Genomic DNA, 26,548 nt, shown 5'->3' with positions numbered 1-26,548 from the left:
ATGAATGATTTTAAATAAAAACAAAGGCAAAAAAGTAGACTAGTAGAACAGTACATTAAACTCAATTCTGGCTAGACCACATTTTCAGACTGAGTCACCAATGAGACCAGAAGAACAACGACAGTTTCCAGCATCGATATCACAGCATGCGAACCCAACTATTTACCAAACCAGAAAAAATAGAAGAAGAAAAAAAGAAAAACCCTGAAGCACTACTTTCAGCCCTTGCCAACCAGCTGCTGAAATAATGTTCTCAACTTAGTGAAGGGTTATGTGGTTTATCAGGAAGTAAAGACAAAACAGGCTCAAAATGAAGCCAGACAGACACCTGGCAGCATTAAAAGCAAACCACATTTGTTTTTTCTCCTAAATCACGGCCTGTCATGTTGCACACTGCTGAGTGATTTCACACTGCTGAAAGTCATCAGCGAGCTATTTTACCAGCCTTTGACCTCTTTTATTGCTCTCTCATGCCAAGCCTACACGATAAATGCTGCAACTGGAATCAGAAAACAACTTCAGAAATGACTACATTCAGTTTTAAGCAGGTTCGGTGAAGAGATCCCACATACAATTTCAGAGTTCAAATTTAAAGCTGTAATAGAGTACACAAAAAACTGACCATCCCAACTTTTTACATTTCTAATTTTGTCCTCCCCACTAATCATAATCATATTTGTAAAGTTTCATTTTGCTTGACAGTATAAGGAGTACCAAATAAAATGCCTAATCTTCCTATGACACGGATTCTGAAGTTCTTACTGGTAGCATTGGTGCGGACATAGATGATTTCACTCTTTGCTCCATGGACTTGGTGTTCATCAGAAGCGGAGAGCTGGGTTTTGACCATGATGGCATACTGTGTCCACGGCTTCAGAGGGAGGATGAGGTACCCGGGCTCCTGCTGTTCCTTTCCATCTGTGGCACGAGGCGGAGGGTCTACATCTGCTATGACCCAGCTGTTAGAGCCACATGCGTCCTGACCATCAAACTCAGTCACATTCTTATATGGCCTGGAGAAGCAGGGAGAAATGTCAACACATCCTTACACAGAAATCATCACTTTATTGCAATGTACTCTACCTACAAACTAAGCAATAAAGAGTAAGGGTAGATGACACTTTGAATACGGTTGAAAATAAAAACAAAGTGGAAGTACAGTACGTATAACTTGGTATGGACCATTAAGTTGGCAAAACACAAAATTTAGGCTTCACTTAAAAGTTTCCAGTGGGCAAAACGCTCTAGATTTAGGACAGTACTTCTGTCCCTCACAGCCTCATTTAAAACACAATAAATAAACTGTCTAGACAGATTAAGGTATAAAAAGTCAAGTCACTTACGCCTCTTTGTATAAAACCATGAATCCTAAGAGGTCTCGAAAATCTGGTGGCCAGAATGGTTCCCATTTAATTATGATCTTGTCAGAAAGCGTGCGAATCTGTGTGAACTTCAAAACCTGGCTCTCACCTAATGAAACAGCAACAAAAACGCATTCAGATTTATTCAGAAAGAGCATATGAGCATAACTGAAATCAGCACTATGTCCTGCTCACATGAAGCCTGATCTCCATTGGTCTTTGAGACAATGTCATTCTTTGCTTGCCGATTCTTAGTGCCCGTCACCTCCTCCATCTTCCGGATCTCTGACATGCAGAGTTTTGAATTATGATGGAAAAACATGCGACCCTGCTTGATGGTCAGGTTGTGTTTAGTCCAGTCCCACAGCTGACGCAGGTTCTGGTTATCGAGGGCGTAGAATGAATAATTCCTGATGGGAAAGAAAACAGCACACGAGTGAGGACAAGGGAAGAGGAGGGAATATATTGATGAAATGGGATTATTAGGTGACAAGTCTCATACCCAACTTCCTGTGTCTCTCCATGGATAATTCGGAGCTTGCGAAGGAAAGATAGAGAGACTAGGGCGTATGAGTGTCGTACTGTCAGGTAGCCAGTGATCTCCTCTAGCTGTCCCAAATTAGCTTCCAGCTCTGCGGCTATGTTATCTAACAGGGAGAGATGGAAAGAAGAGCAAGTTTAAAATCGGACTCTCTTGAATGTACATACTTTTGTATGTGTTTCTGTAATTAATTACATAAGGAATAACTAATGGCAAACCAATTAATTATTGGAAGTGAATGCACACCCAAGGTGGCAATGCAGCCATTGTGCAAAACAGAGAAATGTTTGATATAATAAATTATTATATTAATAATTTGTAAATATTATTATTTTTTAAATATTGCACCTGAATGATTTGCTAATTAATACATATAAAATTGTAATAATTATAATAATAATGATGATTATTATAATTGTGTGTGTGTGTGTGTGTGTGTATATATATATCATACTCTAGAATAATTGACAGATTAATAATTAAATATTAATGAAATGTGCGTGTGCATGAGAGGGTGTGTGTTTATATATATATATATATATATATATATATATATATATATATATATATATATATATATATATATATATATGAGCAATAGTGTGAGCAATGGTCGCCAGAGACAAAAGCCAATTATTTCATTTAGTTGTCATTATACAAAAACATTTGCAGAACACTGATTGATTAGCCAATCAAATCCATGAATTACAGAAAGCTGTGTAATATAGCTGTCCTTCTACACTTGCACAAAGAGGTGAAATTTTATTATATGTGTTTGTTCTTACTCCCTCCGCGGATGTTGATGACCAAACTGCCGTTGATCACAGTGCATCCTCTCAGAGCCTGCGCAGAAGTGACTGAGTCCACTGTCTTCAGCCCCATGCACACCTTGGGACAGAGGCCAGCGCAAGGGGTGCAGTTCAACCTGGGGCACAGATCACAGATTGACATGTATACAAAGCCACACAACAAATAAAAGTCATTCATCCACACATGCTGTGAACAGAACACGGAAACGAAGAAATGCAGATATGATGGAGTGTTTCTATTCTTGTTGACACTGAAGCAAATTTGTGATATTATGACAATAACAGATTGTTTGTGTCAAGGATGTGGATCCTGTTGCGCAAGGGAGCGTGGGTGACCTTGCAGGGCAGGCCGAAGGGGCAATCAAGAATGAATGAGATGTCCTCTCAGACACCTCACCTAGAGGCACAACTAAATCACTGATTGTTTTTGTATATACATGTACGTCAGGCCAGAAACGGTTTGTCTTCTGTGCAGGATACTTTACGTGCCACTGTTTCCTGTGAAACTACACTACGCACATTTGTACAACAACCGTAATAAAGTGTGAATCCACAAGCAAAACAAAGGATATGGCGCAGTGGTTTCCATTGCAAAAGTCTTAATTATAATAGTGTCACAACATGATACTAGATGCCAAGCCGTGCCATGAATGTGCACAAACCACCTATCAGGTAAAGCACAAGTATATTCCTTGAATGGGTCATCGCTGTGTTTTGGGAATTGATTGTCTTTTGTGGTACCTGCCAAAAAGGACAGAATGTTCTGCGGTTTATCCAGCTAATCTGAAGAGAAGCTGGAGCGTGGGTGAAATCCGTATTGCAGACATATCAGAGTCCAGTATGCCATGTCTCCCTGCGGCAGGGATACAACTCAAGAGTCGTTTATCTGTCAGTGGCCAGACAGCGCTCCCTGTCTATGCAGATGCCAGACAGATACAAGCCGATGAGAACAGGGTGTCGAAACTCCTGATATCGGAGTAATGTCCTATCTGAAAAGAGTAATATCCTATCTGGAAGAACATGCATTACAGGGTCAGTTCTGTCATTATTTACTCACGTTAATTTTTCTTCAACCACAAGATTTATTAATTCCAATAAACACAAAAGAACATTTTAGATCTGCTTTTTAGATACAACAAAACGGGATGGTGAGTCAAAATGTCACGCCCTAACAAATTATAAAAAGTACCATAAAAGTGGTTCATACAGCATTTGAAGCCATGTAATAGTTATGCTGATAAACTCGTTACACACAAAATATAGTCTGTTACTTAAACAAACCTATAGCATGGCTTCAAAAGACATGGAATACAGTGAAAGAGTCATAAGGACTAATTTCCTGAAACATTTATGGTGCTTATGCTTTCTGCTGATTGACAATATGACTCAGCATTTTGTGTTGTTGCAGTATGGACAAAAACAGCTTAGACATTAAGTTCCTCAGTAGAATAGTTTATATTAGATGGTTTATAGTAGATAGTTTGAAGTGAACTGACGGTGAGTAAAAAATGATCATGATTTTTATTTCTGGGTAAGAAAAAAAGTTTTAGGTCAAAGGTGCAAACAAAATAAGTCACAGTAGATTCCTATTCACAATGGACAAAAATAACCAAATACATTTTTTTTTGCAAAAGCAAATACAATCATTATTTTTACAGGAGGTGTTTCACCGGTGCCCAATATAGTTTTGGAGGGCATAAAATACACATTTCATTAAACTTTTGAACACCCTACCATTCAAAAGTTAAAGAGATAGTTCACCCAAAAATGAAAATTACCCCATGATTCACTCTCAAGCCATCCAAGTTATATATGACTTTCTTCTTTCAGACGAATACAATCGGATTTAGATAAAAAAAAAAAAAAAACTGTCCTGGCTCTTCCAAGCTTTAGAATGGTAATGAATGGTCATCAAGATTTCGAATCAAAATAAAGTGCATCCATCCATCATAAAAAGTGTTCCATGTGGCTTCAGGTGGTTAATAAAGGCCTTCTGAATTGAACGGATGCGATTGTGTAAGAAAAATAGTTGTAGAAAATATTTAAAACTTCATAAACCTTAATCTTTAGATTCCACTAACTGTTGAGAGAGTGGCATTCCAGCGGATGACGTAAAACATAGGGCTTAGAGTAAGTCAAAGACTTTGACAGGAGTCAGGGGAAACAAATGTGATAAACCGTGAAACAGCCAGAATCCTAAAAAATAATGTGATACAGATTTTTGGTCAAACCTCCCGGCACTATAAGAAATGTTTCTTGAGCATCAACTCAGCAAATTAGAATAATTTCTGAAGGAAAATGTGATATTTTCCTGTCTGCTGCTCTTCACATCAAATGAAGTTGCTAAAACACGTTTCCCATTAAAACAAAGAGAATGGACCATCCTTCAGCATACAGAAACGTATGGGTGTATAGAAATAGTGTGAGAGGGAATAAAGCTATGAGACATTGGTTATCCTATATTTCCACTATAAACAAATAAACAATACAAAACTATGTTCTGAAAAGATCTGTAAAACAGAGGTTAGAGGTCTGTTGTAGATGTCCTATTCCTGCTCAGACCTTCTTTAAATGGGCACAAATAGCACTGGCAAGCTTCACACTAGGTCAGGGGCAGTGCTGCTTTAAAACTCACACACTTTCTCTCATTAACATACAACGTTCGCTTTCTGACACACTCGCTCTGTGCCAAATGATCCTTTGTGCACTCAGACAGTCAAGTGAGGTCAGCACAGCCCTGATCGCTCCAAGCCATCTTTGCAGTTCAGTATTTTACTTTACTTCTTATTACTGTTCCATGAATGAGACAAACAGGAAGGATGCTGAAAAAAATTACTTAAACCGGCCTAAGCAGTTTTGCTGGTCTTAGCCTGGTCAGACTTGTCTGACCCACTGGTTTTAAGGATTTTGAAAAATTTTCAGACTGGGGGACTAGCTACACCAGTTTAAACCAGCTATACCTCCAACCCAGTTTTTTTTTTTCAGCAGCAATGGACAGCTTACCAGTTCAAGTAAACAACATTAAATCCTTGGTGCTGTTTGAGCATATGAAAATGTAAATACAAGAGGAAAAGTCAAGTGGCTAGCCTATCTATTCCATTTTCAAGTCTGAAGTCTTAATGAGGCATAAAGTGGTGCAGTGACCCAGACACCCTCTCTCTTAACAGGTTACACTTCATACACAAAAGATTGAGCTTTTATGGGTCCTGACGCACATGTGTAGCATGTGAAGTACCCTTTAAAACACTCGGGGAAATGTAAACTAGTATTTGTGCATGTTCTCTGAGTGGAGAGCGTACAAGTAGTGGGTTACTTACGAAGTGGAGTTCACAGTGGTGTACCCAGAAGGGCACTCTGGGATGCAGGCGCTGTTGTGGATGACGTATTGGTGGCAGTCACCTTTGCTCTGCTTACACTTGTTGTGAAGTTCCTGGCAAAAGCTGAAGCTGACGCAGCGCCAGCCCTTAAAGGTGTAGAAACCAGGTGGGCACTTGTCAACGCAGATGTTATTGTGCATGTAGTTGCGGCAGGCCACGCATTTGCTCGACGACCTGGGCTCCAAGCAGCCGCCCAGACACTGGTCATGGCAGCACTGGTTGTCTTTAGTGCAGGCACGGTGCTTGCATGATGATGGGCACACTGTTGAGAGAGAGAGAGAGAAGGGTTATATTCAAAGAAATTATTTTTAGGGAAAGAACAGATGCTTCTCATCCACAGTGAGTTACATACATACAAGTGCAACAAAAAAAACATACAGCTTCTGTGGTCTGTTTTTTATTACCACATAAAATAATGTTGATGTAAGTTTGTATAAAGAACAGAAAACATATTTACATGGAATATTTGCAGGCACAGTACAGATACTTTAAAAGCCAAAACTTTAAACTATGCCAAACACTTTATTCCAAAAAGTGTAAATACTGTGGCATTATCAACACATTATTCTGGTTGTTTAAACCCGATTGGCTTGACACAAAAACACTGGCTTAACATATTCTGTGAGTTTGAAGTGGGACTATCAGTTTGTCCAACCAATAGAGGATGGGGAAGTGTTTGAAAAAGCTGATAGAAAAATCTATAAAAATTAATTATTTTTGCAACTTGTTGGATTAAGTGTATACTTTAGAAACTTTGTTAAGAGTGTTGCGGAAACTTAATTTTTTCCCCTACAGTTTAACTGTTTAAATGACAGATGCTGTCAATACCACACTTGTAATATACCTTTAAGTGTTTTCTCAAGTCTACAGTCATGCCCTACAGTATCTTGTTGAAACACCACGTTGCAATTGTAAGTATTAAAACAATGACAAAATGGCCTAACTCTGATAGGAGGTTTCTAAAATGGTGTAACTGCATTCCTCTGCCTTTTATGTTCTCTATCTTTCTGTCAAACACACACACACATAAAAAACCTATAAACACATACTATACAGAGAAGCACACTGCCAGTTGTTTGACCAGAGTCATGTTCTAAGTCCTCCTCTCCCACTGAAGTCAGTGTTTACACATTTCTTCACCCCCCATGTGCGAAAGAGCCCATGTGTGGTATAGGAAAAGGAAAGAAAGACAGGAAAAACCCTAAATATAAATCTCGAGGGTCATAGAGGTCCTTATATAGTGGATGGAAGAGAATCTACAGTGATATATAGATTCCTCTGGAATCATTGGAATGGGATTTTATTGGCCTCTTTCTAACAACGTGACCTGCAAGCTTGTCTCTGAGACAGCCTGTTAAAAATAAACACCCATGCGCTGCTGCCCTCAAATATAATTATGAACGCGATCATGCGTGTGTCTGAACATGCACACACAACCTCCCTCTCACAAGCACACACACATTAGTAGTCGAGAAGTGAGCAGAGTTGCGTTGCTGGCTGTGGGATCCTTATATAAGGGTCACTAGAAATGAGTTACTAGAAATGTATTCTTCGTATTCATGGTGGTTTCAAATGGTTTTAAAAAACTTTCATAAAGTAGTAACTTTTAATGAAACATTTTAAATAAAATTATTTTAATGCTTTTAAAACTTCTTTTTATTTTTTTTATTTAAAATAAGTTACATTTTAAACTTGGTTAAAAAGAAAACAGTTCACATAATTCACAATATTACTGACCTTTTGATCAAATAAATGCAGCCACATGAGTTTAACACATTTCTATCAAAAGCATTTTAAAAAATCTCACTAATCTTAAACTTCTGAACAGAAGTGTATGAATTGCAAATTGAATAAATTAAGAGATATAACAACAATTAGTATCACGTCACTGATCTGGATTTATGATTGTATCAGCACAACCCTAATGCACACACAAACACACACCATTAGAGCTGAGCACAAGAAAATGACACAATAATGAATTGCATTAAGACAGAGGACTAAGAACAAGCCACAGAATAAATGTGCATGTGTCTCCTAATGGAATATTTGCTCTTGCGGGTGATGTTACGACAACAACTAGATGAACACAATCCAGGAGTTTGTTTAGACCATAAAGAAAGGCCAGCAAACACTCTTGCTTCCATGACAATGACAAGACAAGATGAGGGATCAGAAATCTCCAGTCCTGCCTTGTGCATAATAATTGAGCATTTAACTGACTTTTAACAACCTCTGACAAGTGTTCGGTGATAGGCAAACAAAACTGAGCTTTCAGAAAAACTCAGAGGCTTCTCTGAAATTTCCAAACGCTCATGACAAGCTCCAACAAACCCAGGGATCATGAAACGCTCTGTAAAAAAAAAAAAAATTTGCATTTATGTCGTGCTTTGCGGAAATAGAGCATGCTGAAAAAAAAAAAAAAAGGAATGAAAACTGAGGAAAGGTTGTCATGAACAGTGAGAAAGCTGGCAATATTCCGAGCAGCTAAAATGGATTCATATGCAACTCCAAACCAATTCTCAGTTTTTCCACTGAGCTCCATAATACATATTTTGGAATACTGAAAAGGTGTAAAACGGAGCTGCCATTCACACAAAGTACACATTATGGTATAGAACCAGTCCGGCGAGGGAAAAGCTGTTGTTGTTCACTTCAAATGTCAAGAAACACCAGGTCAGCCAACTGAAGATCAAAACAACATTACCCTCTGTCCCTTATACACGACAATCCATGGAGGGGAAGCATGTGCATGTGCACATGTGACAACAATGGAGGCGCTAAGTTGAAAAAAACAAGCAAGTCACAAAGATTGTGTCAATTGAAAGCACATTAAATTAAGAAGAATTCTGTTCAAAAAACAACTGTTGACTGGAATGGGTTTCTGTGAAAATTCAATATCATCTATTCTTTGAAAAACCCAACCGCCTCTGTCCCTATTTTCTCCCTCCCCCACTGAACATGGATATGAGCAAATAGACACATGGTGTGCACGGTGACTCCTGATCCAGAGAGTCCAGTCCATTTAACAGTCCCCACTGCAGATCCACCCTCAACCTTAGCCAATGTGTTTGCTGGCTATAGAAGGTAGCTATTCAATGCCCTGTACTGTCTGTGAGGCAGAGCCACCGTGTGTATTAACCCTTTATTGCTCAATTGTCCACAACCATGGGCAGAAAGACAAGGGGAGTGGAAAACACTGCAACAAGAGTCGGAAAAACTTGTTCTGCTCTGGAAAGATGTCAGCTCCTCTCTGCATTCCACCTAAAGAGCCGGAGCATGCTGGGAACTCCTGCAGTCCGGAGGGCTGTCGTTGATAAGTTGTGCTTACTAAGTGGTGCATGTTTGATACCTTAAATAGTGTGGCTTATTGAGGAGAAGGGTGCTGCTACTTTGCCAAGTTGTCTGACTAACCTTAAGTGGGCCAGGACTGTGGGGGGCGGGGGCGGACCGCGGTACGCACCAAGAGTACCGCAATGTGTATCGTGGGTGGTGTATCATAGTTTTTCGGTTCAGTTTGAATATCATTACACCTTTAACTAGCATGTGGCAGAATTTTACAAATGAGCACAAAGTATGTATAGGTAATACGTAAATATTCACTAAACATTATTTACGAACATCTTTTTAAAGAAATTAATAATTTTATTCAGCATTAAACTGATCAAAAGTGACAGTAAAGACAGTAAATGCAGTTTTTTTCTTTTCTTTTCATCAAAGAATCCTGACAAAAAAAACAATTGCATCAGTAGTGTTTTCACAAATAAGGTTCTTGAGCACCAAACAGCATACTAGAGTGATTTCTATAGCGATTTCTAAAGTGATTTAGAAATGTACTAACGTCATGTGACATTTTTAACTGGAGTAAAGACTGCTGAAAATTCAGCTTTGATCAAATAAATGCAACCCTTGTGAGCATAAAAGACTTATTTAAATTTTATATATATGTATATATATATGTATATATATATATATATATATATATATATATATATATATATACACACACATTAGGGATGGGCGTTTTCCACAAATATCACATTCGAATATTGGAGCTCACAAAAAACGAATATTCGAATATTCGTTTATTTAAATTAAGTTTAATGAGTCAGACGTTATTTTTCAGCAACATTTGTTTTCGTCATTTTGAACAAGCTTACCATAAGCTTGAACATTACACATCGTGTTTTGTAGCTGAAAACCTTTAACAATGCGTGCAAACAAACAAAAGTACAGATTAAAAGCAAAAAAAAAAAGTGAACAAAGAAAAAACGTAAAGCAGCCTGCAGCAATTAGGCTATTGTACAGAATGTAGCTTACACTTAACTTTTAAACTGTCAGCAAATCTTGTTTGCTTTTTTTTCTATTGTTTCAAATGTTCTTGTTAAGAAATACGGGAATGTAAACATGATTGGGGGAAAGTCGGCTCCTTAGTCTGTTAACAATAAGGCCGGCTGCGGAGAAAACGCGCTCTGACGGCACAGACATTGGCGGGACTCACAAATAACGGTGTGCTAAGCGAATACGTTTTGTGAAGCGCTTCGTGTTTTCGTTTCACCACTGAATGGGATCCTCATCTGGTGGAATACATGGCTCCAGCAAGAACTGTTCCCACTCGTCTCGGCTGGACTCTCTGTAATCATCGCTGGAGAACTGGCTCAGCCTTTTCTGACGAGTGGGCATTGCATCTTCTTCATCGTGGCGACTGCATCCGCACCACTCGCATCAAGGAAAATGTTCTTTTTTTTCTTACTTCTCTCATGTTTTCATCGAGAAACCTGAGATGATTGTGCCGAGGGTCTAGGGCAGACGCGAGAAGAGGAGTTTTCACTGCATTCTCCAAGTTAGCAGTGTTTATTCGTTGCTTGAGAGATGCTGCAACAATGTTCTTGGATCACTTTCTGTGATTCTCCACGGCATATTTGAAGTACTAGAAGATCGCAGTTCTTTTAGGGGGCGTTCACATATCGCGTCTTTTGCATGCTCAAATTCGTTATTTCCAATGTAGGCGCGCGGTATGCGCGCTCATAATGGAAGCGACGCGGTGCGACGCGGTCCCTAATACTATGGAAAGCCAAAGTAGTCACTAACGCCTGCTCGGGCGTCTGATTGCATCTTGGCACGTCAAAAGCGCGCGATTTAACAGCAAAGCGCGCGTCCTTGACGCGCGATTTGCCATAACAACGCGCGTTCTTAGCGTGCGCTTTGGGATTGTGGACAACGCGCGCCAAAAACGCGCGTTTTGGTGTATCCAAACGCGCGTCCTTGACGTGTGATTTACTGTAAAAACGCACGTTCTTAGCGTGCGCTTTGGAGTCACCAAAGACACGCGTTTTTGACGTGCGTTTATCATAATAGAAACGGTGTTTATTTATATGCCAAACTTTTCAGACAAACATAATGCCCATAACACCATTCTCTCTCTCTAGTTTTTGTGTCACTATGAAGAAATAAAAACAAAAAAAGTAGTTATTATAAAAATTATATTATAGTGGATAAACAACTTTTAAAAAGTACTGATTGATAAAGTAGCTGATAGGTACAGACAGGAATATGTAACAGAAAAACCTCTTTAAAACAAAATGGGTTAATATTGAAAATAAATAAATACAAATTTTCAATTTGTTTGCAGAGAATGTAAGATCATAAGATGCCAAATAATATTTTTACAAACCCGATTCAAAAGGTTATTTGGTGACGACATACCCGACAAACGAGACTGTCATAAGGCCGCTAGAGGGCGCTTGATGCTTGCACAAAAACATATGTGGTCGATTTTAGGAGGACAGTCTTGTTATTTAGATGAAATGAGATGAAATATATGTTACATTTAAACCAAAGACTATAGAATACCCGTATGACTTTGACTGCATTCCAGCAAAAAATCCAGTCAGTGTAAATGTGTCGAGCATTTACAGTAGGCTATTTACAAAAGTATTCAGAACGTTAAGGAGATCGAAATGAAGGTGAAAAAATATATATAAAAAATATAACCAATAATAATAGTGTAATAATAATAATATAGAAATAATACAGGGGAAAGACGATCAGTTAGTTAATGGACTCACAAGACAATGATCAAATATTTTACTTTAAGTCTATTTTATATTATGCACTTTATATAACATTTATTCATGATAAACTTAATTTGAATGCTGACGATCGCATACAGCCGGTAGACAAGGCCTATGGTCATTATAATAATTTAATAATTAAAAAAAATTATATAATAATATAATAATGTCTTAATTCAAAATAAAACATTAATGAATCCAACTCTGAAAATACCTTGTTGTTATGGTCTCGCAGGTTTGTTTACGCATGAAACTCGTGGCCATGACATAATATCATTACATGGTGCTACACAGGTAAAGTTAGATAGCAGCTAAAATTATCAACAACTGACATCATGTAGGCTAAACTGTACCACACCACTGATCTATAATAGAGAGTGTATCAGACACATTTCTTTAATGAAGCTTAACAACATACAATTAAAATGTGTCGTTTAAACAACATAACATCCCTCATTATGACTGAGTGGAAAATATATATATATATATATATGTATGCGGCAGCCATGCCTCAGGCTACCGTAATAGCCCATATATAGCGGACAAAGCATTACAGACTCCTGCCCTATGAAGTGAGCACACGCTTCCGACGTGCCATTTTGAAAACACTACGAGAGCGCACGTTTCTTTCGCCTGTTTGGATACTTCAAAAGACGTTTGCACCGCCAGTTTGGTTGACCTGTTTACACGTTCAAAACGCGTGTTTTGTCCGACTCAAAACGCACGTCTTGGACGCCCGTTTCTATTATGATAAACGCACGTCAAAAACGCGCGTCTTTGGTGACTCCAAAGCGCACGCTAAGAACGTGCGTTTTTACAGTAAATCACACGTCAAGGACGCGCGTTTGGATACACCAAAACGCGAGTTTCTGGCGCGCGTTGTCCACAATCCCAAAGCGCACGCTAAGAACGTGCGTTGTTATGGCAAATCGCGCGTCAAGGACGCGCGCTTTGCTGTTAAATCGCGCGCTTTTGACGTGCCAAAATGCAATCAGACGCCCGAGCAGGCGTTAGTGAACACTTTGGCTTGCCATAGGTCCCGTTTTTTCCAGGCGCGTCCGAACAGCATCGAGTTAAAAACATCTCAACTTTCAGAATGCCGCAAGCGCACCGCAGGTCATGTGACAAGAACTAAACATTCAGCTTCATCCTTTCCTGTAACAACGTTGAAAGCTCAGCCAAGATGAAGGAACAGCTGATCATAGCTGTATATGGATTGCCATTGTGAAATAAATTTAGTAGCAGAGCTACTGAAAGCGATTTTTTTTTTGTGCTGCAAATCCATTTATCCTTTGCTGAAATTCCCGCGTCTTCATGGAGAGAACACGTCGCCTCAGGAGCGCTTCTGCCCGAGCGCTTTGGAAAAAAGGAGAAAGCGGAGCGCATAGCCTTTTCCACGCCTTATTAGGCGCGATATGTGAATGGCCCCTTAATCATTAATTAATTATTTTTTGCTTGCATACACCTTCAAATATGCCGTGGAGAATCACAGAAAGTTGATTCGAAATTCGAATATCATTTTTATTTATCGAATAATTAGAACAGAACGAATATTCGAATGTTCGACTATCTGTGCACATCCCTAATATACATATATATATATATACATATATATATATATATACATATATATATATATATACATATATACATATATATATACATATATATATATATATATATATATATATATATACACACACACACACACATTCTGTTCATTTAGGGAAATTTCCTTTTAGGAAAATGTTGCCTTTATTAAACTGCTAAAAATAATTGGCACAAATATTGAATTTATAATACTGAATATTACTGAAAGACTAAAAAATATGAAAAAATAAAGCCCTGCCAAGCAAAATAAATTGTAATTTCTTCAATGCTCCTTCTCTCCATGTGCCATGTTTCTTCTCTCTGAGCAAGTACAGAGAGTCATTCATTGCTCATTAGCTTTCATCCATTCATGTTCTGGGCATCTATCTGCTGGATCTGGGTCACATTTCAACATCAGGGTGGGTGGCTGGCCGCATATGACTCGTTTATCAGAAAAAGCAAGCTGTATTCGAATGCTTAGCGGCAGTGCAATTCAGTACAGCACAAGCCGAAATGCCATCTTCACTTGTGTGCAAACACCTGAGATGGGACGATCAACTTCCATTAAGAATATGCATTGCATGTGTGTGTGAGAAAGAGGCAGAGAAAGGGAAGAGTGTTAAAGACACGAGAGGTGTATGATAGGAAGCGAGTATTTACCTTTGTTTGCCGAGACACAGAATCTGACCCTAGCAAAAGATACGTCCTCACTGGGTATAGATCACATACAGCTCAGGTATAAACACGCAACTGTACCACAGGAAGGAAAGACAGCACTAGAGAGTTCAGCTATTGTTTTTATGATAGTTGACATCCGACACGTCGGTAAGTGACAAAAACTCTCAAAATATGCTCTGTCACCGCAAATACACAGTAATTCACACTTAGACACATTATAGTATGTAATTAGCACCCGAGAAGTTTCTCTTGTGTAAGAGCTGCTTTATGCCTTTATGAAAAAAAAGAAAAAAATTCTAATTGTCCTACACAAGCGTGCATATACAGTATACATTCATTACTAGATTAAAGCAAGACAAACAAGACACCTTAACAACTGCAAAAGGAAAAAAAAACAAGCTATCTCATGAAATTATTTGTCTTTAAACTGGGTCAATAGCCATGAGATACAGATTCTCCTTAGAGAAGGCGAAATATTCAGTACTAAGACCAAAACAATCACAAGCCAAACCTTCATGTGTATTCAGTGGCACATCTTTTCTTATTAACATCATGCACATAACGCAGACCGGACTCTTTATGAAATTCAACTGTGCTTTGTGCACTTGTCAAACAATTTTCAAGCTTCATATCAAGACCTCACTACAGTAAGGGGGCCCTTTTAATTTAACAGATGGGTGAAAGGATTTCTTGGAACGAGCAGGGTAGATCCAACGGCAATATCCTGGCAAGCTGCTTTTGACAGTACAAAGAAAAAGATTCTCTGCAGTAGACAGTAGAAAATATGCAGGAAAAAAGGTGAAAAAAGTGAAAATTCTACTGAAATATCTTCTCTGTTTTAAGTCAAACAGGTTTAGAATAGGGATGTGCGAGACTAGTTGACTAAATACTGCTGCTACGAGTCATCTCTGAAAATACTATTTTTTTTCCACTGTCTTTTTTGTATAATTATGTTTTGATTTACAGTTTTACAATTCAAATTACTGTCATGTTAATGTTACATTGTTAATTCACTACAGTGATAAGCAGGATAGAGCCAAGAGCTGTGGGAGTGTAGCAAGAACATTATTTTGAAAAGTGTGAAATCTAACATAATAATTTAATTTTACTTCAGAGTTTGCATGCATTCGTTTTGTCTTTGTCACTCACAGCAGCTCAGAGAAGTACAATTGGAAGACAATTAGGGCTGGTCTGGTCTCCCTTTTTGAGCTTCAAAGCTTAAGTAGTAATCAACACCGAATATTCAAAATTTCAGAGGGAGGGGGCTGAACATATTCTTCTCTTTAATAAAGGCAGGAATATTTATGGGTACAATTTGGCATTACTTGGCATCATTCACCATAGTAAAGTATGGTGAATGACGTCAAGTTGACCGTTCCAAGATGGCAGCTGCAATTACGTGCCTGAATCGGTTGAATGGGGCATCTATACATATCTATGGTTGTACCTGCATGTATGGTCATGTGACAATTCATTCTCGGTTATGTAGTGTGGATGGAGAGTTTCTGAAATGCAGTGAAAATGCCAGTGTAGACAAGGAACGTTTTCATTTTCAAAAGCAGTTTAAAAACGAAAATGCACTAGTGTAAAAGTAGCCTAACTTTAGTTGAAAAATTATGTTTTTAAAATTGAATTTGTACTTATTGGTCCTACACTACCTATTGATATGTCTGTCCTGGCGTACGTTGATTTAGGGGCAGTTCTGTATCTTTTGTGTGTTCAAATTCATTATTTCAAAGCGTCTAACTCCCACTGCGAGATGAAAACACCTCAACTTTTCAGACTGCCGCAAGCGACCCATACATCATGTGACAAAAACCAACCAATCAACTTCACCCTTTCTCTAGCAACAGTGAAAACTCAGCCCAGATGTAGGAACAGAATACCCATTTTTTCATTAATCTAGTAGCAAAGCTACAGCGAGCGATTTTTGGAACCGGAAATGAATTTATTCCTAGCTAAAAATTCCATTTTGTCGTGGAGAGCCCAGTTCATAGCTGCTTAGCAACAGCAGGTGCCACGGTAGTGCAAGCTCCCGAGCGCTTTGGAAAGAAAAGAGAAAGCTGTGCGGCTGCCATTTTCCAAGCGTTTTAAGACACGGCAAGTGAACGGCCCTAAATGAATGCTTAAAAGTGCAGCAAGCGATTTCTGAGAAACACTGCTGATATCTTCCCAAAAAGATCACACCCCAATCCTGATAGCTCCGCCCCCAAATTCATGAACATGTTATGCAATACAAGTAACTCCCCATCATGAGTGGACACTCCCCTTTACTGGTGATTGGCTACAAGTCTGTTTTGGAGCATGGTCCGATGCACTTTCAATAGCATTTCTCTGAAACCACTGACTGCACCTTTAATGTACAATGATCATAATGAAAGGGAAGCACATTGCATGTATATGACCTGTTTGTCAGTGGCAAGTTTGATGTTTGTTTTTAAATGGAATGTTTACATGGACTGGTTTTTAAATGTGTGGGGGTTTGTCATATATATACACAGTCAAAAAAGTAAATGTTGTCAAAGAATTTTACTGTTGATGTAACTAAACAAACACTTTGGCTGTTAAATGGCCATGCAGGCATGGTCATCAGCCAATTTCAGATAATCACGTTAACGAGAATTAATGGACCTGGCCCGATACATTAGCACTGCACTGTCAAGCCAAAGAAACAACAGACGCAGGATAATTCTCAAACACAGGCAAGAATGCAACATTAGATCTTTGTTCAGAAGGTTAAGAATGATGACCCTCATAGCGTCTTCCTATCTATTTCTGTCTATTTTTTTTACTTTGGGTAATTCCTGTCAGACCTGTGCTTGGGTGATTCATCATTAGAAATATCTTATTTTCCTAGCTGAACTGTAGAGTGGGAACCTGCACACATATACTTCAACACACAGCTCTAACTACACCTCACATGTGAAGACAAGGCTAAGTCTTTACTTAAGGTCTTCTCTGCCAAAGCAGCTTGAGACCAATGAACACCTCCTGTCCAAATAATGCATAATTCCAGAGTAAGGCGTTGTTTTATCATAAATTAGCGGGATGTTTTGAATTCTTCAACTGTAATAATTCCCAGTCAGAGAGTCCTGTCAGAGTCATTTAAATACTTTATCAGAACAGTGAAAAGTAATTACAGTAAAATTTGGATGACCTTTTGTAAGTTGTGTGTGAACACTGCAAAACAGACTAGTGGTCTACTACATATTCACCTGCATTCAGAGGCCTTCATTTATTCCCAAATTTTTGGGTTATGAAGTTACTTTAGAGCAGATTAATTTAATTTTCTTTCCCTTCAATCATTACCCAGAGCCGCATAAAGATTTGCATAAAGATTTTATCAGTTCACCTAAAAATTTTAATCATGAATGTTATTTAAATAATAAAAGAATTTTTTTTTTTGGTGAACTATGAAAACTGACAAAATTGGAACCTTCCTTTAATTTAGATTTCAGACCATTTACTTCAAAAAATAAACTCAATTTCTTTCTCAAAAACTTGTGTAATGTGCTTGTTGTAAATTCACTGTGCTGTATTTAGAAAAGCACACGCCTAGTGCCTACAGGAGGTGTCACAGTTCATTACAGGGCAAAACCAAGCCATGAACTCACCGTAGAACCCTGAGGCTTTCTCACATTGAAGACTCAGAGGCGCAAAGTCAGAGAGGTGAAGAAGCCCCCGATGGCCCCTCAGAGCTCCTGAGTTACTGTGTAAAGCTAGAAAAACATCTTTGAAGGACAATCAAGTCTTTAAGCAAGGACTGAGAAACTAGCTCAGCATCACACAGCTTCACACATAGAGAGTAGATTTATTAAGACAGCAATTCGAAGTACACAGCCAAACAATGCTCAAGTCTCTGAATGCCCTTGATAACCTTGTTGTTTTGAGCTTTTGTGTGGCGATCGACAGCAAAGAAATATTTGATAAAAGTTATTAAATTATGAACTTAACGAGGTCGACCTAAAATCGGTTCAGAGGCTGTATCTCGGCCAAACTTTGATAAATCGAAACCAAACATGGTACACTTCATCAACACTATGATCTGAGGCTCCATGCCAAAGTTGGGAACAGCGCCACCTATGGGTGTTTTGCTTATAACTTCTGAACAATCAGTCAGAAAATTGTGATCTTGGTGTCTATGGATTCTTTGGATCATTCCAAATCTGTGGATGTCAATTTTGTCAGAATCAACTGAACCACCTGTCCGCCATTTTGAAATTTGAATTAAATTGCAATATCTTTTGAACCTGTGGACAAATCTGCACATAAAATCGGTAGGGATCATGAACACCATGTCCCGGTGGTACCCCAAAAGTGTGAAGACAACGCCACCTAGTGTTTCAGAGATATATAACGATCCTCGCAAAACTCCTCCATGAAAACGATCCTCGCAAAACTCCTCCATGAAATCTTGTTCAATTTTGCTCATTCTCGTCACAACTTCTGTTCAATTTCAAACTTCTCTACTCCTGAACCAATCTGTTGTCCTGACGTACATTCTATTTCTGCCATTTTTCTTCTTCCCATTTTGCTCTCGGCTACAGCCCTTCTGGGACTTGGCCCCGGGATTGCTGCTTGCAGCTATATTTAGACATTATTCTTATGAAAATACTTGAGAGGGCTTGAAGAACACAGGTAAACTTTATATTGTTGCAGTTATGTTTATTGTCTTCATCTGTGGTCAGTCAAAGCATAACTATCTTTTTCATGTTCAGTGACAGCAACACCTGGATGCCATTGTACATAATAGGGATTTCCTCGACCGTAAATTATATTAGTTCAGAGAAACATACTTAAACTATTTGTGCAAGTGCACCCTCCAGCTTCCAGTATGACTGAAACCGACCTTAAAATTGTTTAAAGCACACATAACGCTCTGGGTAAAAACAAGGAAAAATAATTACCCTGCTATTATTCAGGGTTAGGCCTGCCGCGATAGTCGATAAATCAATCAATCGCACAATAAAAAAAAAATGAGCTTGATAATTTTTTCAGCCACGATAATTTATTTTTCACTATTTTATTTTAAAAATGTAACATATCATGATGTGGGGTTAGTCTGGAGCGCAGCCTGTGGACAGCCCGCGGCAGAAAACACCCTCTCTGATGGCACAGATGTCCCGGGAATAAAGAGATAACGTCTCGCTAGAGTGACCAGCTTTGGGAAGAAAAAAACCTTTTAACTGGTCCATTCACATGTCATGTGTGTCGTTTTCTCCTTTTTTCCAAAGCGCTCGGGCAGTTGCGCTCCTGAGGCGTCTGTCGTTGCTAAGCATCCATTAGCTGTGATATCCGTTAAAACAAGGACATTTCAGTAATGGATTTCCACCACCGAAAAACCCTTGCTGTAACTCTGTTACAAGATTTATTTACAAAGAAAAGTATAAAAAAACAATGTTTGGGTGCACCCCATTTTTAAAAAACAACCGGGAATTTCACCCCGAAGGAAGCTGATTGAGTTGGTTCTTGTTACATGACCTGGTGCGCTTGCGTCATTCTGAAAACCTGAGATGTTTTTAACTAGATGTGGCGCTTCCATTATGAGTGTACCATATACCACATTTGAAATAACGAACTTGAGTGCCCAAAAGACGCGATATGTCATCGGTCAAAATGTTTACTTTCGGTTAAAGGTTAAACGGTCCATATGAGCATCCCTAACTGGCATATAAACATAATATAACATACAAATTTATTAATTTATGCCACACAAAGTCAACATGTTATTTCTTGCTCGGAATCTGCCATAAAATAAAATAAAAGTTTATTCATCTTTGAAAAGGTGTACCTGCGTTATTACGGCATTATCATTATATTAGTTGAAACGGGTCTTAGAACAACAATATTATCGTTTATCGCGATAATTTCATGGACAATTTATCGTCCTGCAAAATTTGTTATCGTGACAGGCCTATTCAGGGTATAGTATTGTATCTAAGTTAGAAATTCTAGAACTGTGACAACACTACTCTAAACAAACTGATTAATTGGCAAAGCCATTTTAGACTGTGCTGGTAATTTGCCATCTTATAAAGCTGCATTAAAAGCTTTCTGTGCAACCACTAAAATATCAAAAAGAAGTCTAGTGGTTAACATTCAAAATCCCAAGTCCATGAAAACGTTTATGTGGTAGTTTTATTTCAAAACATCATAACTGGATGATACTTGCCGAAATAAGTATAATGACAACATATGGAGTGAGGTCACTTTACCATGAAAAAACACCTAATTCACCTAATAATTCCTAAATAGGCAAGAGGAAGAAGCCTTTTAGAACATCAGGATATTTTAAGGGATAAATGTCCCAAACAAATTGCCATTCACGCTTGGATCAAACAACTAAATAATCTTATACTGAGTGGAACTGCGTCAGAGTGCGCACATTTGGCTCAATAGCTGGCAGTCAGTCAATTCTCTTGGCCTTATCATGTGCATTTGGGTCCTTGTAACCAGTTTAGCTTGACAGGATGCTGTTTTAATGCGTGCTTACACATTCATTGAGCGCACTGAAGAGAATGAGTGTGGCCAAAAGGCCACGCAAAAGAGTTCTGCAGGCAGTCTAACACGTCAGAGATATGCGCTCATTCTACAACTGGATGAGGACTGTGAGAAGACGACAGAGTAATGAGATGCTACAAGCACATCTATTAATTAGTCTTTGTGTTTCAGGGTTAATCATGTTTTCAGAGAGGTGACAGCACTATGTGACACACTGCAGGCGGTGAAAGTGACTACTAGCAGCAGAGCGTAGAGAGACGCTATAAACACTTTCATTAGGCAGCCAGCCACCTGTAATAGAGGAAAAACACTCAAAGAACATGATTGTACTTGCTCACGTTTTGTTTTTCATTGCCACCAGTTTGAATATTGCAACGACAAACAAGATATCTAAATAAGACATGATGATCCAGGATCACAGTGTCGCATCAACCGCAGTAATGTGTTGATGAATGAAGCAGGGACATCATGCAAATAAAAAACACATGTAGCCTACAGAGGAAATGTGTTCCTCCTACATTGTTATATTAATTTATTAAGACTGTAATAAACGTGAAATCAAATTAAACAAGTCAAATAAGTCAAATGATAACCTTGAAGAGATGGTTCATGCAAAAATGAAAATCGTCATTTCCTCACCCTCACATCATTATAAGTCTCTTAGACTTTTTCTTCTGTGCAGCACAAAAGAAGATAAAATGTCCTGGTGTTTTTCTGATAGGGATGGGCGTTTTCCGCAAATATCACATTCGAATATTTGAGCTCACAAAAAATGAATATTCGAATATTCGTTTATTTAAATTAAGTTAAGTATTTTTAAGTATTTTAAATTAAGTATTTTAAATTATATTATAAATTAAGTATTTTTCAGTAACATTTATTGTTTCCGTCATTTTGAACAAGCTTACACACAATAAGCTTGAACATCACACATCGTGTTTTGTAGCTGAAAACCTTTAACAATGCGTGCAAACAAACAAAAGTAGATTAAAAGCAACAAAAAAAAAAAAAAGTGAACAAAGAAAAAAACGTAAAGCAGCCTGCAGCAATTAGGCTATTGTAGAACGTAGCCTACACTTAACTTTAAAACTTTTAAACTGTCAGCAAATCTTTTTTGCTTTTTTTCTATTGTTTTACATGTTCTTGTTAAGAAATACGGGCATGTAAACATGATCGGGGGAAAGTCGGCTCCTTAGTCTGTTAACAATAAGGCCGGCTGCGGAGAAAACGCGCTCTTACGGCACAGACATTGGCGGGACTCACAAATAACGGTGTGCTAAGCGAATAAGTTTTGTGAAGCGCTTCGTGTTTTTGTTTCACCACTGAATGGGATCCTCATCTGGTGGAATACATGGCTCCAGCAAGAACTGTTCCCACTCGTCTCGGCTGGACTCTCTGTAATCATCGCTGTAGAACTGGCTCAGCCTTTTCCGACGAGTGGGCATTGCATCCTCTTCATCGTTGGTGACGGCGACTGCATCCGCACCACTCGCATCAAGGAAAATGTTCTGATAATGTTCAAAAAAAAATTTTTTCTTACTTCTCTCATGTTTTCATCAAGAAACCTGAGATGTTTGTGCCGAGGGTCTAGGGCAGATGCGAGAAGAGGAGTTTTCACTGCATTATCCAAGTTAGCAGTGTTTATTCGTTGCTTGAGAGATGCCGCAACAATGTTCTTGAATTCGGTCACTTTCTATGATTCTCCACGGCATATTTGAAAGCTCAGCCAAGATGAAGGAACAGCTGATCATAGCTGTAAATGGATTGCCATTTTGAAATAAATTTAGTAGCAGAGCTGCTAAAAGCGATTTTTTTGTGCTGCAAATCCATTTTCTGTGTCTTCATGGAGAGAGCGCGTCATTGGCAGACGCCCCAGGAGCGCTTCTGCCCGAGCGCCTTGGAAAGGAGAAAGCGGCGCGCCTAGCGTTTTCCACGCGTTTTTAGGCGCGATATGTGAACAGCCCCTTATTCATTAATTATTTTTTGCTTGCATACATCTTCAAATATGCCGTGGAGAATCACAGAAAGTGACCAAATTAGGTTTTATTGTGAACATTTTTTTTTTGCGAAATTCGAATATCATTTTAACTTATCGAATAATTAGAGCAGAACAAATATTCGAATGTTCGACTCTCCGTGCACACCCCTAGTTTCTGACCATACAATGAAAGTCAATACAGAGTTATTGTAGTAGCACCGAGACTCTATTTTAGATTTTTTTTTTCAATTAATTTTTCCATTTTAGCTAAGTGTTTGGTGCTTTTGTCATTTTGATTAGTTTTTTGGATGTCAATATTTTATTACTCATTAATTCAGTTTAATTCAGTTAATTTAGTAGACTGTTATACAAAATTTAAATGAAATGCTGAAAATTTGTTTAATAGGTTTAATGCATAAATTTGTTTTATTTTGTTTCAGTTCATGTTTATTTCAATTAACAATTAGTTTTAATGGTTAATACATTTTTAATGGTTTTATATTTAGTCACATATAATAACCCTGTGTCGATGGGGTCCAATGTTGTTTTAAACCCCAGTGTTCCTTAAAATAACTTGTTCTGTACTCTGCAGATGATAGAAAGTCATACAGGTTTGGAATGACAAAAGGGTGAGTAAATGATGACAGAATGTACATTTTTGGGTGAACTATCCCTTTAATGACTGTATGCAAGACATCTCTCTCTCTCTCTCTCTCTCTCTCTTCCTTCTAAAAGCAGAGGAATGTCAGATCAACTTTGACTACCACACCCCAAACTGAAGCTTGAGGATCAGTCTGGACAAAACACCCCTAAGGCTACTGAAACAACATCACCATCTCCTTCTTGGTCTGTACCACATTAACGTGTGTTGGGTGGACAGATACGTACACACTTGAAACTGTCAAGGAAAAGATACTACCACTACTGGAAACATCTGAACAACTTAAGCATATTCCAATTCTTCTGAAGTCATAAGTATTCAGACAGTGTAGAAATACAGGCTTTGAACTAATAAAACCCAGTAGATTTAGAGTTACCACATTTATTGTGGAAAAGGATTATAACAAGATGGCAAATACTTTAGTTATACATTTTCCAAGCACCAGCTCATATGTATGACCACACAAAACAAAAACACTGCCGACTTCTAAGATAAAATAAGACAAATCTTGTTTTGATTTCAAGCTTCTGTGCTCCACAAACCAAATCTGATTGCCATGATTAAGTTAAAACACTTGATCAGCATGAAAGCAAATCTGCAGATGTGCAGAACATCTAAAGAGCCTGGCCAGAGATGTTTTCACAGAAAAACTATTAAAAACACTGATGAAATGCTTGTCTGCTGAGGTTTAATGAATGCTTCAGATGTCTGGGATTCCAGGAGAAGGGCTTGAGCAGTAAGGCTTTGACTGAGTTAATACCTTTGGCACTCGATGGGCCAGTCTCAGCCCTAAAGGAGGGGCTCCACTTGAGTACACAGCCTTGGTTATCAGCCCCGTAAGAACTCAAGCATCCAAAAGAGCCAAAAAGTGTTTGGAAACTTCAAAATGTTAACCAGTTCCAATAAACTAAATAGTTCCAGTTCCAATAAAATAAAAGTTGTTATCAGCCAATTATAATAAATAATCATAGACTTACAATTTGCAATGATGTACAATTTGTTTCTTTTAAGTGGCTGAAGGATCCCAATCTTTTTCTAGATCATAGTGACCTCATTAGTGGGAAGAGAAAACCTTCAAAATGCGTTTTTGGCTTTCTGCTCATCATAGTAAAAAACTCCACCTGATGAATGCATATTCTGTCCAGCCACAAAATGCTGCACAGCCAATATAATTACAGTAGATTAATGCTGAATATAGCATGGCATTCATTTCCTGATTTTACAGAAGGGCTATTTAAAGAGGAAGAAGTTTTGGGATGCATGTTCAGAAGCCATGTTAAAACATTTCACCAAGAGGAAGAACATTTTGTTGAGTAAGGCCAAGCTAAAGAAAGTAAGTTAAGGCTGCAGAGTGAGTGCATGAGAAAAAAAAGATAAAGAGAACAAGGGTGAGAAAAGGAAGAAAGCAGAAGTGACTAGAGTAAATGAAGTGGCCCTGGCTGGGCTTACAAACGTGTGTTTAAACTATTAATTATATTTCATTACATAATATATACAATAACAACACTGAATATGTCATGTTCTGAAGTTGTTATGTGATTGCTAAGGTTTTGGTGTTTTTTATCAAGCATGTATTCTCCCATACTCTCAAATCAAGCACAGTTCATGTGTACGGATCCTAACACGTCTTGGTTTTCCCTTGAACTCTGGGAAAAAACATCCTCCCCACAGTGAACCAGTGCACTGGAAGGGTTCAGTTCCTGTCTAACATTGGCGGTGCTTATGGTCTGCCCCTGGGACCATTCATAAACTCCCAGTAGGAAGTCGCCTAACAATGCCCAGAAACAATTGGGACGAACATTCTGTGAAGTTTGGTTACAGCTATTGTTCCATGCTGAGATTGAATTGGCGCCAGTGTATCCTGTAATATCGGAGTGTCAGGCAATTGAGGAGCAAAGGTGGACTCAACAGTGAAGCCTCCTGCCATAGACGGTCCTTCCTTTAGGATACACCCCTGTTTGCACTTTACACACACTTTTCATCCCAGAGCTATTTACGTTTCTTAGCAGCACTGAGAAACAACAAGCATATACATAATATCTCATTTCCGCACATAAATAACAGAAGAATAGGCGAGTTATTTTCTAGCTGATCCTTACAGGCCCTCAAAGATTGAAACGGATGGAGACGTGAAGGTCACTGACGTATGTGAATCTGGAATGATCTCGCATGGAAAAAAAACTACAGGAAGGATCTCACTCCTCAAGCCCTTACACTTATAAAGAGTGATAAAAATAAAACTGCTCCATTAAAAACTTTTTCCTTCAGCCTTTATCTTCATTTCTCATGCTATTAATATATTTGACATGTTCTTTTGCATAATCAGTTCAGTTTTTAAAAATAAGAATAGAGTGGCGTTTGGATCTGTAAAATGTTCCATCCTTAATACCACAACTGAGGTGAGACCCTTGAGCTAGAGGTCTTCACGGGTCCACTTGTATCTGAAAACCCAAAGTCCAACTGGAAACCAGAGCGGGTTCAGGTACAAAACTATGATGAGTACCTCGGACATGGGTCGGCCTCGGGTAATGTAAAATAAACATCAGGCAGGCACTAATATAAAGTAGCCTAATAATACATTTAATATATGTTAAACAAATCAAAGTAATGGAGAAGCGGCCAAATCAGTCAGCAGGACACTGGGATTTTTCCTGACTGACTGCGGGGCGGTTTCCAAGTTAATGCCGTTTATGTTCAGCTCCAGTTGGGTTCTAAATTTAATTCTGTCTGGTCGGACTTGGGTCCAATTTCATCGGGTCCGTCTCTGGTCTGTTTTTTCTTAAAAAAAATTAAATAATTTATGCATGTCTTTATGCATGTCGGATTCGGGTAAGAAATGATTGGGGTCGGGTACAGATTTTAGAACCCGAGAAGACCTCTACCTTGAGTAAGGCACCAAATCCCCAACTGCTCCCCAGGCGCCACAGCAATATGGCTGCCCATTGCTCTGGGTGTGCATTCACTACATTTGTGTGCAC

At 38.5% G+C, this 26,548-nt stretch overlaps 1 protein-coding gene across 1 annotated transcript in view; it reads right to left on the bottom strand.

Annotated features, from left to right (window-relative positions):
- Window positions 1-26,548, bottom strand: part of LOC132154737 (insulin receptor-like) — a 65,319-nt gene that overhangs the window by 18,487 nt on the left and 20,284 nt on the right. Inside the window, exons 3-8 of the mRNA XM_059563401.1 lie at window positions 6,029-6,350; window positions 2,688-2,827; window positions 1,864-2,008; window positions 1,557-1,771; window positions 1,344-1,470; window positions 763-1,013 (exon numbers count right to left, since the gene is read on the bottom strand). Coding sequence (XP_059419384.1) covers window positions 763-1,013; window positions 1,344-1,470; window positions 1,557-1,771; window positions 1,864-2,008; window positions 2,688-2,827; window positions 6,029-6,350 — 1,200 coding nt within the window. The remainder of the gene's footprint in view (window positions 1-762; window positions 1,014-1,343; window positions 1,471-1,556; window positions 1,772-1,863; window positions 2,009-2,687; window positions 2,828-6,028; window positions 6,351-26,548) is intronic.

Source organism: Carassius carassius, chromosome 12 (assembly GCF_963082965.1).
Source record: "Carassius carassius chromosome 12, fCarCar2.1, whole genome shotgun sequence".
Lineage (NCBI taxonomy): Eukaryota > Metazoa > Chordata > Actinopteri > Cypriniformes > Cyprinidae > Carassius > Carassius carassius.
The sequence above is the reverse complement of the archived record's forward strand: the minus strand, read 5'-3'. Positions and strand labels throughout refer to the sequence as shown.